This window comes from Symphalangus syndactylus, chromosome 6 (assembly GCF_028878055.3).
Source record: "Symphalangus syndactylus isolate Jambi chromosome 6, NHGRI_mSymSyn1-v2.1_pri, whole genome shotgun sequence".
NCBI classification, from domain to species: domain Eukaryota; kingdom Metazoa; phylum Chordata; class Mammalia; order Primates; family Hylobatidae; genus Symphalangus; species Symphalangus syndactylus.
This window is the reverse complement of record NC_072428.2, coordinates 38,790,604-38,805,180: the sequence shown is the minus strand read 5'-3', so window position 1 is coordinate 38,805,180 and position 14,577 is coordinate 38,790,604. Positions and strand designations below refer to the sequence as shown.

Sequence of the window (14,577 nt, the reverse complement as noted above, 5' to 3'; positions counted from 1 at the left end):
CGACAGCCCATCAGAGTGTTGGCACCAGGACTTCCAGACTTTTCTATTGCATTTTCTTCCTTGCTTTTCGTGGCTACTATGTCTCCTATTCCTTCTTTGTATGCAATGTTATGGGTGTTTTTATGGCATGGGGAGATAATCCTGTTAAGCAAAGTCAGCAAGTGCCTTAGTAACCAGGAATGTAACTCAAATAATTTTTGTTTTTGTGATTTCCTTGAGACAGGGGGACTTCAAGATTTCAGCCTAAACTTTCACTTAGGGCCTCTGTGTCCCCCAGTTATAGACATTCATGGCACTGTATAGGGGGATGTTTCACCCTGAGCAAATACCCTTTTCTCCATCGGGTTGTTTTTCCTCAATGTAAGAGCTCAGCATTGCCCAATGAATTTAAGCATTCCCTCTATGAGACAAACTAGTTTTTTTCTACTGGACAGCATATTATGGGGACAGCCTATTAAGCCCCAAACCTCCCTTTCTGACCTCTGCTTGGAAAGAATTTGTAGTTTTTTTCCTAACATTTCAAACCCTCCAGTGCCACCTAGTGGGATGGGATTTTTCTCGTGAGAAACCTTGTCAGCCCTTTGCCCAAAACCTCTAGTTCCCTGATTCCTTTCCGTCTTATGTCCCTCTTTCAGTGATCAGGCCCATACCCTATTTGTAAGCAGAAAAACTCCCCTTTCAACAGCCGGGAGGAAGCCACCCTGGCAAGACAGATTTTAGCCTCAGTGTTATCCCCATCGGAGGGAGAACAGCCATTCAATTTTTACATTCTTTTGAGGCATCTGTTCTGTACACAGCTACATTGGCATCTAAGTGAGAAAGGGATCTTATGTTTAGAAAACAATCGGGCTGATTCTCTAGGAATTCATCACTTTGCCTGGGTGGTAGTAAGAGGATGTAAGGATAGAGTTAAGATGTCCCCTTCCTTAAAGGGTCTGGCCCAAATTCAACTACTGCACAATCTCTCCCAGGGTTCTAGGGAATCTCAGGAGCCTTATGGGCCAAGTAGGTCTAGGAAACCAGCAGGGCGGAGAGCTAGGGCCTTGTGCAGGTGAGCACAAGCTAGCTCCCCCGGATTCACAGGTGAAGGTCATACTTGGATCCATGGGCAGCACCTATAATGGTCACCAGGAACCTGAGGAAATGGGAGGCAAGAGGAGAAGGGGGCCCTTTCTATTTTTCTCTCTGCCCTTGGTCACTCCAGAAGGACAAAGGAGACTAAGGGATGCCTTTTCTCTCCTCTTTTTCTAGATGTGTAACAAATCATCTTCAGCCTATACTCCTCTCAAGTGCATTCTGAAACACTGGAACTCCTTTGACACTCAGACTCTGAAGAAAGAGCACCTCGTATTCTTTTGCACTCAGGCATGGCCATCTTACCAGCTGCAGGATGGGGAGGCCTGGCCTCCTGAGGGAAGTATTAATATTAATACCATTCAACAACTAGATGTTTTCTGCAGACAGGAGGACAAATGGTCCGAGGTTCCTTATGTGCAAGCCTTCTTTGCCTTGCGAGACAACCCAGGTCTTTGTCAGTGTTGTGGAATTGACCCTGCTCTCCTAACAGTTACCTCAGGCAAGTCCATAGATGATAATTCCCCAAAGTCTGAGAAACAAACCCCTAGGGAACACTCGGATGCAGTTCCTGGATGCCCCAATCCTTCCTGTCCCCCTTATCTGGAATCTCCAGCCACAACATCAACAACTCCAGTTCTACCCTCCCAACCCCCAACTTTACTGTTACCCCTACAGTAAATGCCTGATGGACGTGGTGGCACGAGGGTCCAAGTTCCCTTTTCATTACAGGACCTTGGGCAAATAAAGGGGCACCTGGGCAAGTTCTCTGATGACCTGATAGATATATAGTGGTTTTCCAAAACCTAACTCAGGTGTTTGACTTTACTTGGAGTGATGTTATTGTTGCTCTTAAACTCTAACTACTGCAGAGAAACAGGTAGCCCTGCAGACAGCAGAAAAATTCAGAGATGAACAACATGTCTTCTGTAGCCACTCAATAAGGAAAGAAGGTGAGAAAGAACCAGCATTCATATACCCAATAGGAAGGGAGGCAGTGCCCCTTGAACAACATAATTGGGACCCCAGTGGTACCTTAGATGAGTGGCAAAGAAAACATTTTCAAATGTGCTTATTAGAGTACTTACAGAGGACCAGAGCCAAGCTTCTTAATTACCCCAAACTCTCCATGATAGATCAAGAACTAGATGAAAATCCCTCAGCCTTTTTGGAACGGCTGAGAGAGGCTGTAGTGAAACACACTTCCCTGTCTCCTGTGAGGTATGTTTTTACCTCACATAAATAATTCAATTGAGGGACAGCTAATTTTGAAAGACAAGTTTATTACTCAGACAGCCCCTGATATCAGAAGGAAGCTCTAGAGAAACAGGCCATGGGACCAGATAGCACCTTAGAAAACCTCCTGAAGGTAGCCACCTCAGTCTTTTATAATAGGGACCAGGAGGAGGCCCAGGAGAAGGAGAGGAAACACAAGAAAAAGGCAGAGACTCTGGTGGCCACTTTGTATAAAACCCAGTATCCCCAAGGTGCACCTGCTAGTTGCTGCCAATGTGGCAAACCAGGGCACTTCAAAAGGGACTCCCAGGCAGCAAGAAGAAGCCACCTCAAGCCTGTCCAGTACACAGTGGGGACCACTGGAAGGCAGACTGTCCCGGGAGGCATAGGTCACTGAGTCCAGAGCCAGTCTCACAAATGGTCCAGCAGGACTGATGGGTCCTGGGGCTCAACTCCCTGGCTCCAGTGGCTCAGACTGCTGTTACTACCCAGGAGACCCAGGTGATTCTGGAGTTCGAAGGGAGGAAGGTAGACTTCTTTCTGGACACTGGAGCCAGTCTTCTGTTTTCCTCTCCAATTCAGACCTTCATTCCTCCCATAGCACAACCATGATGGGCATCTCAGGAAAGACTTTAACTTGATATTTTTCTCAACCTATTAGCTGCAGTTGGAGGGACCTACTGTTTACACAGGCCTTTTTAGTCATGCCTGAAAGTCCCACTCCTTTATTAGGTAGAGATATTCCAGCACGTATGGGGGCCACCATCTTTATGGCTCCAGGACAAACTGCCTCCCCTTAGTGGAAACCAGTATTAACCCAGAGGTTTGGGCAACTCAGGGAAGAAGTGGCCAGACTATAACCACTATACCAGTCTGGATCCACCTCAAGGATCCCACTTTTTTTCCTAACCAGAGACAATACACCCTGAAGCCAGAAAGTAGAAAAGGGCTAGAAGCCAGCATTGATAACCTAAAGGCACAAGGCCTCTTTAGGCCTTGCAGTAGCCTTTGAAACACCCCAATATTAGGGGTGCAGAAATCCAATGGGGAATGGAGACTAGTTCAAGACCTCTGCCTTATTAATGAGTCTGTCCATCCAGTAGATCCCAATCCCTATACTTTGCTAACTCAAATACCTGAGGGAACTAAATGGTTCACAGTTCTGGACCTAAAGGATGCCTTTCTCTGTATACCTTTATACCCTGACTCCCAATACTTGTTTGCCTTTGAAGACCCCTCCAATCAAACCACCCAGTTAACCTGGACTGTACTGCCTCCGGGATTTAGAGATAGCCCCCACCTATTTGGGCAAGTATTGTCAAGAGATCACTTTGAATTCTTCCATCCTCAGGTTAAAGTTTTACAATATGTAGATGACATTCTCCTCTGTGCCCTGACTGAGGAAGTTTCTTGAGAGGGCACTGAGGCTCTCCTTAATTTCCTAGCTGGAAAGGGATATAAGGCTTCAAAATCTAAGGCTCAGCTCTATCAGACTTTGATAAAGTACCTAGGTCTGGTCTTGTCAGAAGGGAAAAAGAACACTAGGTGAGGAGAGGATTAATCCCATTTCCTCCCTTCCTCTCCCCAGAACCCTCAAACAGCTGAGGGATGCTTGGGCATTATGGGTTTTTGTAGGTTTTGGATACCCAGGTATGATAAAATAGGTTGCCCTTTATATCACCTTATAAAAGAAATTCAAGTGGCTAAAACTCACTTCCTGACCTGGGAACCTGAAGGTCAAAAGGCCTTTAATCAGTTAAAACAAGCCTTGCTTAAAGCACCAGCCCCCAGTCTTTCCGTAGGGAAGACCTTTAATCTTTATGTATCATAAAGGAAAGGAATGGCCCTGGGAGGGAGTTTTAATTCAAGTTCAAGGCCCAGCTCAACAGCCAGTAGGTTACTTAAGTAGAGAGCTTGACTTGGAGGCTAAAGGATGGCCAGCTTGCCTCTGAGCAGTTGCAGTAGTGGCCCTGCTAGTCCCAGAGGCCACCAAGTTAACCCTGGGGAATAACCTGTTTATACCTCACATAAATAATGTGGCAGGCTTGCTGTCCTCTAAAGCAAGTCTCTGGCTAACAGACAGCTGCCTCCTCAAGTATCAGGCTTTGCTGCTAGAGGACTCTGCAGTGCAGTTAAAAACCTGTCCTTGCCTGATCCCAGACACTTTCCTCCCAGAGGAAACCGGAGAAACTGAACATAATTGTGAACAGACTGTTGTACAACCTATGCTGCTAGGGAGGATCTCAAAGAAATTCCCCTAGAAAATCCAGACCAGACCCACTTTATGGATGGGAGCTCTTTTGTAGAACAGGGAGTCTGTAAAGTGGGATATGCAGTAGTCACCCTAAATAACATTATTGAAAATGTGCCTCTCTCACCAGGCACAAGTGCTTAATCAGCTGAGCTGATCCCTTTCACAAGAGCAGTTGAACTAAGCAAAGGAAAGACAGCTAACATTTATACTGACTCCAAGTGTACCTTTCTAGTTCTCCTTGCCCATGCTGCCATCTGGAAGGAAAGGCACTTCCTCACCACTAATGGGTCTTCCATTAAATACCATCAAGACATCAACAGGCTATTATCCTCAGTGTTCCTCCCATGAGAATTCGTGGTCAGACATTGCAGAGGGCATCAGAAGGGGGTAGATGAAATAGCCAAAGGAAACAGGCTAGCAGACCGAAGAGCTAAGTCAGCAGTAAGAAGGCCCCCAAGGTCCCAATACACTTGAGACCCCTCTGATTTGGGAGGGCTACATAAGGGAAATAAAGCCTCAGTATTCCCCTACAGAGATAGAATGGGCCACCTCTCGAGGTATACTTTTCAACCCTCAGGATGGTTACAATCAGAAGATGGCAAAGTACGCCTGCCAGCCTCCAGCCAATGTAAGGTTCTTAAAATGCTCCACTGAGCCTTTCACTTAGGAAAGCATAAGACATCAATGCGTCCAAAGATTGTTCTCAGGAGAAAATCTACTAAAAATGGTCAAATAGGTTGTTAATGCTTGTGAAACCCTCTTAAAAATAATCCCTTTAACAGGTGGCTTCTTCCCCACCACACACAAATGATGGGAAGTTACTCAGGGGAGGACTGGCAGGTAGACTTCACCCATATGCCCAAAATAAATGGCATTCAATATCTTTTGGTGTGGGTGGACACCTTCATTAACTGGGTAGAGGCATTCCCATGCCGAACAGAAAAGGCCTCTGAGGTGGTGAGAATACTAATTAGTTAAATAATTCCTCGCTTTGGGCTCCCTAAGTACTTCCAAAGCAACAATGGCCTCTCATTTAAAGCAGCCTCTACCCAGTGGGGCCGAGTCTGCTAGGACTTTTTATTGGGTTTGGTAATACGTCACACCCTTTAGCCCCTACAGTATCAGCCATGTCCCATTTATACAAGACTAATTGCTGGGTCTGTCCTGAGCGGTTTGCTCAGTTCAGTAACACTAAGGAACCTTTTGATGACCTGGTATTTACTGTCTTAGGATTCCCTTTGTTAGCTTTACCTTTAGCCATTAAAGACTTGTCAGGCATAAATGGAACATGGTATGGGAACACTTTCAACTGAGTAACTAACTCCTCCCAGGAAAGCATTTCCTCCCTGGTGCCAGAAAACACTTTCCCCAAAGATAAGCTTCACACCCTCAGGCTAGGAAAAGTTGGCGGGGTAATAGCAAATGCCTCCTCCTGTTTTAAAAGCAGAGGAAAAGGACCATACCTGGGAGATCTCAAATATTGTAACACCATACTTGTAATTGCTGAAAGCTCGGAGGTTTGGAGAAAAAGACATAATAAGGATGATCTAAGACAATTGGAAGCCATATGGAGGGGAGGCTTTCAGAATTCAGCCTCTCCTCCTGGTTGGAAATCCTGCTGGGAATGGCATGGTAACCACCCTGACACATGGCACTATAATGTAAAAAACAACATATGGGCCTTCCCAGACATGCACCGTCATGGAATTCCAGACCCCCTGTATGATGCTTAGTAGTAGTGGCCTGCAAATCTGTGGGTGAACAGAACAGGAGACTTCTGGACTGACAGCCCCTGTTACAAGGGGGCATTATCTGAGATATTGGCCAGGACGTATTGTGTCCCTGGTCTTTTGAAACTCCATTTGTTGGCCAGGTGCAGTGGCTTATGCCTGTAATCCCAGCACTTTGGGAGGCTGAGGCGGGTAGATGATGAAGTCAGGAGTTCGAGACTAGCCTGGACAATATGGTGAAACCCCGCCTGTACTAATAATACAAAAAAAAAAAAAATAGCCAAGCGTGGTGGTGCACGCCTGTAGTCCCAGCTACTTGGGAGGCTGAGGCAGGAGAATCGCTTGAACCCGGGAGGCAGAGGTTGCAGTGAGCCGAGACTGTGTCACTGCACTCCAGCCTGGGCAATGGAGTAAGACTCCGTCTCAAAACAAACAAACAAACAAAACAACAACAAAAAACAAAAAACAAAAACTCAATTTATCAGGTGGACCCTTCTCATTTAGCATGTAAAATTCCAAATGGCATCGTGAGTGACTATCCTGAGTATGGATATCCCCATCCCAAAGATGTTCCTATTATATGCAAGAGGGGAAAGCTTCTAAGATATGAGAAAGATCTGCCTGTGTCTCTCACAAGCTACAACTTAGAACTGGCCCTTCAGGGGACAGGGCTTTATTTCCTTTGTGGCTCCTGGCTACACTTAATCCTCCCTGGGCACTGGAAGGGAACCTGCACTATCGTGGCAGTGGTTCCTGACCTGTTATCTTTAAATTCCACTGATATGGCAGCATCATCTGGGGACATCCCTAGCCAAGCCTCTTTTCTAGCGAGTGTGCTATCTCAGATGCACTGAACAAAGAGGTCTATCATTTCCATGCCCTCGTATGGAGACTTAACTGAAAGAGAAGATTGGGTAGGACCTGCACATGACAATCCTATCTTAGAAAAACCATGGGTAGGGGATTCTATAGCCAGAGGTCTATTCTGGTTTGCTGGTATTCCTCTCCTTGAAAGATCAGTACTTAATATTTCTATTATGATGCAACAAGGGTAGAAGCCAACAGTAGGAGCCATAGAAGCACAACAACAATCCATAAACTCTTTAGCCTCAGTAGTTACGTGAAATAGACAGGCCCTAGATATCCTTATGGCCAAAGTAGGGGGTACCTGTGCACTTTTAAAAAGAAGCATGTCACTTCTAGATCAACACCTCTAGTCAAGTAGAAGAGAATGTACAGATGCTTAAAGATCAAATTAGAACACTGACAGATTAAGTGTGGGCTCCAGTCCCAGCTGGCTACAATCCCTCCTGAATGGATTCCAGTCTTCTTTGTGGAACTAGTTAGTTAGCTCCTTTATTAGGCCCCCTTTTGCTCATGTGTTTTGTACTAATGTTTGGACTTTGTATATTCAATACTGTAACTGAAATTGTTTCCTCTCACTTAGAGGCTATTAAACTCCAAATGGTGCTGCAGATAGAACCACACATAGACATGCCATTCTTCCGGGGACCCTTAGGCCAATCTCAGGAGGAGCCCTAACTGCTGTAGCCCCAACGACGCCCCCTTCCAGCAGGAAGCAGCCAGGAGTGGTCATCGTCCACTTTCCCCAAGAGCAGTTGGGGTCTCCACTCCTGAAGCAGGGACTGAGAGAGGAGGAAGGAAGAAACCAGTCAGGCAGGCAGTTAGGGTGGGTCCTCAGTAAAATTCTTTCAAACAAAAGAACAGCTTGAAAAATCAAACTGCAGGCACAGATAAGAGAACTTGTACAGGGAGGCTTGCCTTAGACATGTCCACAGCTGCCTAGGTAAGAAAGACTACACAGGAGACTTGCCCAGAGATGCCCACAATGGAAAATTCCATCCCCTGAGACATGCGCAGTAAGGGGAACAAAGTCACATGAAGTAACTCAAGCTAAGGGCCTGTATGCACACAGGGAAGATAGGGTAGAACTACCAGAAATTCATGCTTTATGCAAATAAGATGCCCAGCACTCATCTATTTCTTACAAAAGCGTCTATTAAACTGTGAAATGGCAACACTCTTTTGGGTCCCCTCTTGGCACAGGGGAGCTTTCTTTTTTTACTTTTTAAACTTTTGCTCCAACCTCACCTTTGGGGTCCATGCTCCTTAATTTTCTTGGTTGTGAGACAACTTCAGGTGATACCTTGGGCAATGAGAGACTGCTACATTGTGGTGCATTGGTGAGACTGTAAAACTATCAGTTAATTGCTGATAACCCCAACATCAGCAATGATGCTTATGGAAAAAGAAAACAAATCCTTTATGATCAGCTGGATCCTGTAGTTGTTTGCAAAGATGACTCCAATCCTTCACCCTTCCCTGCATCCATGTCCATTGCTGTGTAACTTTGCAGTGCCTCCAACCATGTGACCTCTTTCTGCTAACATAAGGAGACAGCAGTGAAGGTGTGCCAGTTCCAAGTGTAAGCCCCAAGAAGCCTTGTGTGTCTTCATTTGCTTCCTTGTGTGCTTCTAATGATGTTGAGAGAAGGACAGGTCCAGATTAGCCTGCTGGAGGATGAGAGATGCTGGCTGCCACATCCTTGTTGCTCCAGTGGAGGCCAGGCTAGATTAAATGACAGCCACCTGACTCCATGTGAGCAAATCTGAGATCAGCAGAGCTGGCAAAGCCAACTCTCAAATACTTGGAAAATACTTTTAATATGTAAAACATTTTAAATATTAATTTTTATTAGTATACTAATATTTAAAATGTTTTTTAAAGTCACTGTTTTATACTGGCTTTGTTACACAGTGTAAGCTAAGTGCTACAACTCCTCAGGAAGCTGAGCTTTGACCAAAAGAAGTGTGGTAGCCACAGAGATGTGCCTCTGAGACCCCCTTTGAGAGGGAGCCTGTGTGAGGAGTGCAGTCAGCTGATGGGCTCCAGCTGCAGATCTCAGGGATCTGCTTCAGTATTCCAGCTGGTGCCATGCTCTCCCTGGACTGCTCCTGCCACTGACTGAGCAAGGCAGGAGCTCCGTGTTGGGAGCTGATGCTGGAATACTGAACTATATCCCGAGATCTCCAGCTGCTGATCTCGGGTATCTGGGGTGGCCAAGACTTTCTCAGAGTGTATATTAGGTGCTAGAATAACATCATTTTGTTTGATGTTATTTTGTTATCACATTGATGAAAAAAAAAATCAATTCCCAACCTAAGCCACTGTCTGTGTGGAGTTTGCATGTTCTGTGTGGGTTTTCATCAGGTACTCTGGTTTCCTCCCACACCGCAAAGATGAGCACTTTCAGTAAATTGGGGTGTCTAGGTGGTGCCAGAATGAGTGAGGGTGTGGGTGTGAGCATGCCCTACAGCTGGATACCATCCTCTCCAGGGTTGATGCCCACTTAATGCTCTGAGCCACTGGGATAGGCTCTGGCCACCCACAACTCTGAACTGGAATCATTGGGTGAGTAATTATTATTTGTTTTTAGTAATTTGTTTTTTGAGACAAAGTCTCACTCTGTCACCCAGGCCAGAGTGCAGTGGCACAATCTTGGCTTACTGCAACCTCCACCTCCTGGGCTCAAGCGATACTCCCGCCTCAGTTTCCTGAGTAGCTGGGACTACAGGCGCATGTCACCATGCCCAGCTAATTTTTTTTGGTGTTTTTGTAGAGATAAGGTCTCACTATGTTGTCCAGGCTGGTCTCAAACTCCTGAACTCAAGCTGTCCTCCTGCCTTGGGCTCCCAAAGTGCTAGGATTACAGGCATGAGCCACCATGCCTGGCCTAGTAATCATTTTGAAATGTATATGTAAACATTTATTTCAGTGTTAAATATTGAAGTGTTTGGTCTTTATTTAGAAGTTTGATGTTGTGTTTTATGACCAGAAATATGCTGTGAACTTAATTCTTTCTTATAGCAATTAGCCTATGGGAAAATTGGTTTTGTTCTACATTATTTTATTTAAAGTCATAGTTTCCAAGATCCTATCAACTCCATTAAGTGAGGACTTACTGTACTGTAGCCTGAGGCTCATCTTAGTCCTCCCTCATTCCCCCTGCCCCTCCTTCACAGCCTGCACTGTGGTCTGAGGCTTTCCCCCCTACAGCTTCTACCCTTTATCTTTCACGGGAACCACCCCTAATTACTCACTTGTACTTCTAACTCCATCTTGAAAGCGGCTTCCTGGAAGATCCAAACGGACACAAGGAGGGACTGAAGGATTAGAATGAGGGAAGTAACCCATTCTCTGCTTATTTGAGATGGGGAACCGAAGGACTTTGGCAGTTCCTACACAGAGACAGATAGCAGAGATGACAAGGTTTCTCAGAGAATGCGTGAGTAACTGGAATGGCTTTTCCTGATGACCCAGACAGCCTGCTCAAGAGCACACTGTTGCAGCCACCCTCCTTGGATGGAACTATGGAATGATTTTTATTCTTCTACTTCCCAGGTGAATGGGAAACCAAGGACACAGTCGGCATTTAACAAAAAGGAATGCATCTCAGTCAGAACTGTATTGCATTTGCTTCTCTCTGGATTACCCTGAAGTTACTCCTCTTCCCTCAATAATAATGGCATTATGAAAAAAATTGGAATTGATCAAATGAAGTAAAGAGTAAACAGAGGAAAGACTACCCAAAGTCTGGTTTGCTTCGATTGGGGGCTGATGATCTGGGGAGGAGGAGGTTGAGACATATTTGTGCTGCAAGGAACAATATCATTTCATGAAGGGGAGGTGCATGACTAACAAAAGGGTTAACTGGATCCTATAAGCTACAGACAGCTTCTAGGTAGTGCCAACCTGTGCTGCATACCTGAACATTGTTGCTTCCCCTACTGAAGGTAATAAGCTGTGGAGCTGCACAGGCATTTTGTATTACTCGTTTCACTCATTGGCCTTGGTGCCTGCCAGAAATTGAGGTCAGGGGAAAGGCAGAAGTTCACACTCCTGGACCCAGTTTGGCCAGTCCAGGCAGCCTGCTTTTCACATCACTCCAGAGTTGGACCTGCCCAGAGTGGAACTAGAATAGGGTGTGGGTAGCACCTGCTTCCCCTCTCATAGAGTCAGTGCCCTAGGTGGGTAGATCTGGCAGAGGGGCTGCCAATAACCCAGAATCCAGCACAACAAAAGACACTTCTGGCCCAGCTCTGACTAACCGCACTGTTCTTCCTTTCCCCAGCTTCTTTCAAGCTGGAATCAATCTGTTGTTCTTCAGACCTGAAGTCAACATGACTTTGATGAATGGAATTCATGTCTTCTTTCTAAAGTTATCTGGACACTTGGTACAACACAGAGTGTCTGATATCTGGGCCTGGGGAGACCTCAGAGGTCCTGGGGAGCCCAGAGACTTGTGGACTGTCAGGGCAGCTCTCCTGCTGTGAATGCAAGCTCCCTGGGAAAGTTCTCCCTAGAAAAAGTGTGGGGGAGGAGCTCAGGTGAAGGACAGAGCCTCCTGCCCGTGGAGAGAAAGTGGGCCCTGGAGAAGCTGTGTGAGTCCTCTCCAGCAGAAGGGCCAGAGGTGCACATTAGTGGGGCTCGGGTGGGTCTCATGGTGACATTGGCTGGAGATGCCGAATTCACAGGTGTTAGGCCTGGGCAGTTTCTAGTGTGCGAGTAGGCTAGTTTTTCTAGACTAGCACACAGGAAGAGGGTGGCCTGGCTTGCCTTCCCTCTGAAGCTCAGGACTGAGGCCCAGGACACATCTCACACCATTGATATGAGTTGGGGACAGATGGGCGGCAGATGTGCCCAGTCAGGCTGCATTGACACCTGACTGGCTGGAAGAAGAGCCTGGAAGGCAAAGAGTCCAGTCTTCCTGTAAGAAGGAAGAAGATGGAGGGCTCACCATGCACGTGGGCCAGAAAAAGTGCCAATGACTCCATAGGTGTTCTGGACATAATCTAGGCTGTCACAGAACAGCCAAGCTGCTGCCAGTTTCCAATCTGGGATCTCAGGGAGGCCCAGGGGCTTGCTGAGTTCCACCTTCCCTCTTTCCCCTGGTCTGGAGACAACTTTCTCCCTGTGGTGAATGTGACACTTAGAACAAGGTGCAGCCCTACTAAAAGCTGGAGCTTAGGTCACTGGGACTGTGTGCTAGGGGCAAGAGGGGGAGGGAAGAGCAGGGCTGTGGCATTAGACAGACTTTGGCTGAAATCTTGGACCTGCCTCCTACTAGCTGTGAGATCTTAGCAAATTACTTCCTGTTATAGGCTAAATGTCTGTGTCCCCCTAAAATGCACATGTTAAATCCTAATGCCCAAGGCGATGGTATTTGGAAGTGGGGCCTTTAGGAGGTGATGAGGGTGGAACCCTCAAGAATGGGATTAGTGCCCTTATGTAACAAGGCCCCAGAGAGCTCCCTCACACCTTCCACCATGTAAGGTTACAGGGGAAAGACAGGCCCTTCAGCAGACACTGAATCCACTGGCACCTTGATCTTGGACTTCCAAGCCTCCAGACTGTGAGTAATAAACGTCTATTGTTTATAAGCCACCCAGTCAATGGTATTTTGTTATAGAAGCCTGAATGGTCTAAGACACCACCCTTTCTGACCCTGTTTCCTCATCTACAAACTCAAAGAAGAACGGTGCTTCTCTCATAGTCCTGCTGAGCCACAGTGACACATGGTACTTCCCTTCTCCTTTTCAGGGGCCCTGGAGTCGAGACAGCTCTGCACATAGTGTGTGGACAGGCCAGACTGCTTCCTCTGCTGTCACATGATGACTAAGGGATGCAATCCTGGAGGCAGAATATCACAAACAAAATTATCACAGAAGTTCCTGCTGGGCTGAGTAGCGCTCAGGTGAACTTCTTTGTCCAGTTGAGGCCAGTGCCATAGAGAAAGGGTGCCCCCAGATGGAGGCAGCACCATCAGTGGGCAAGAACACCTTCGCAGAGGAGGGAGGCTTGGTCGAACTGCCTCTCTATGCCTGGAGCTTTCCAGCCCCTCCCTGGATTATGCCTTAAGGCTGGGGGTCTCCCTCAGAGTTGGTGGAAAACCTAGGACCAGTGGTCCTGATTTTCTCTGCTGAAGTAAGTCTTCTTTGTGGCCAGCAGGTGGCGCTAAGCCCTCAGTTCTGTGGGCTTCACACTCACCAGCAGCTTAAGGTCCCTGACGGGTGGAGGAAGGTTACTCTGGATGGGGCTCCAAGGATGGTACTGCCAGCAGGTCCTTATTAGTGAGTCTGGCCCTTCTCCTTGGCCTTAATGGCAGCCAAGCTGAGTCGCAAGAGCCAGCCTCCTAGAATGCTGGGCTGACTCTGAGTAGCTTTCACTCCTTCACCCGCAAAACCAGAAATGCGTCAGCTCTGCAAGGAAGGGAATCAGCGCTGGGGACTGCATGGGTGCCGGGAGAGGGCAGCTTAGAGCTCAGACCAGCAGCAGCAACTTCCTGGCCCCTTGGCCCTGCCTCTGGAGCCGCCTGAGACAGACCCTCACTGATGCACTGTCTGCAGGCCTCACACTGTAGCAATAACTCTGGCTTTTCGTCCTGTACGCCATCCATCCGTTATTCATTCATTCATTCATTTGTTAATTCATGTAGCACCTACTCCGTGTAAGCCAGCCACAGTGCTGAGTCACAGTCCCTGACCTCAGGAAGCCATGGACTTGGGGATGGGGAGACAGACCCCTAAACGTAGGCAAAAGGAGAATGCCCATAGCACAGCAGAGAGAAGGGACCTTCCATTTCCGGAGAAATCAGGGAAGGTTTTGAGGAGGCATCACTCGGCCTGGATTTTTATGGATTTCAACAGACAGAGATGAGGCCTGGGCAGTCCAGGCCAAGGGAATAACATAAGCAACGTCTGGGAGGTAGGAAGCTCAACATTATGTGCCAGCAGGGATAGGACAGCGAGGTACCCAGGGAAGTGGGTGGGCAAGTGCAGACTCCTGGCAAGAAAACAGTGGGCCATAAGGCCGGAGAGGCAGTCACAGCCTGAAATGGCTGGCTAAGAAGCTAGCCTTGACCCAGAGGTGATGGGGAACTACTGAAGGTATTTCATGGGTGGGGGTGGGGGGTGACCCACCCTTCTAAGACCACCCTGGAGCCTGCGTGGCAGATGGACTGCAGTGGGTGAGATGGAGACAAGGAGACCAGGTCACAGGCATTGCCACAGCCCCTAAAATCATGGTCTCAGCTAGGAGGGGGCACCGTGTGGAAAGAAAGACCTGGCAAAGAAACATGACCAAGGGCAAAATAAAAGCACTGTCTCTCTTTAACACTTGTTTGGCCGTTTCCTCATCATGTAGCTGATTCAGCAGCAATCACAATAGTTAACATTTATTGAGCACTTACTGTAGACCAGGCAC

The 14,577-nt window shown here is 47.2% G+C and overlaps 1 protein-coding gene across 2 annotated transcripts in view; it reads left to right on the top strand.

The window, feature by feature from the left end:
* Nucleotides 1-10,900, top strand: part of NCR3LG1 (natural killer cell cytotoxicity receptor 3 ligand 1) — a 50,244-nt gene extending 39,344 nt beyond the window's left edge. For both annotated transcript variants that reach the window (XM_055282247.2, XM_063641953.1), the window contains one exon: nt 1,252-10,900. In XM_055282247.2, the coding sequence (XP_055138222.1) occupies nt 1,252-1,755 (504 nt within the window). In that variant the 3' untranslated portion in view covers nt 1,756-10,900. The remainder of the gene's footprint in view (nt 1-1,251) is intronic.
* The last annotated feature ends 3,677 nt before the right edge of the window (nt 10,901-14,577 follow it).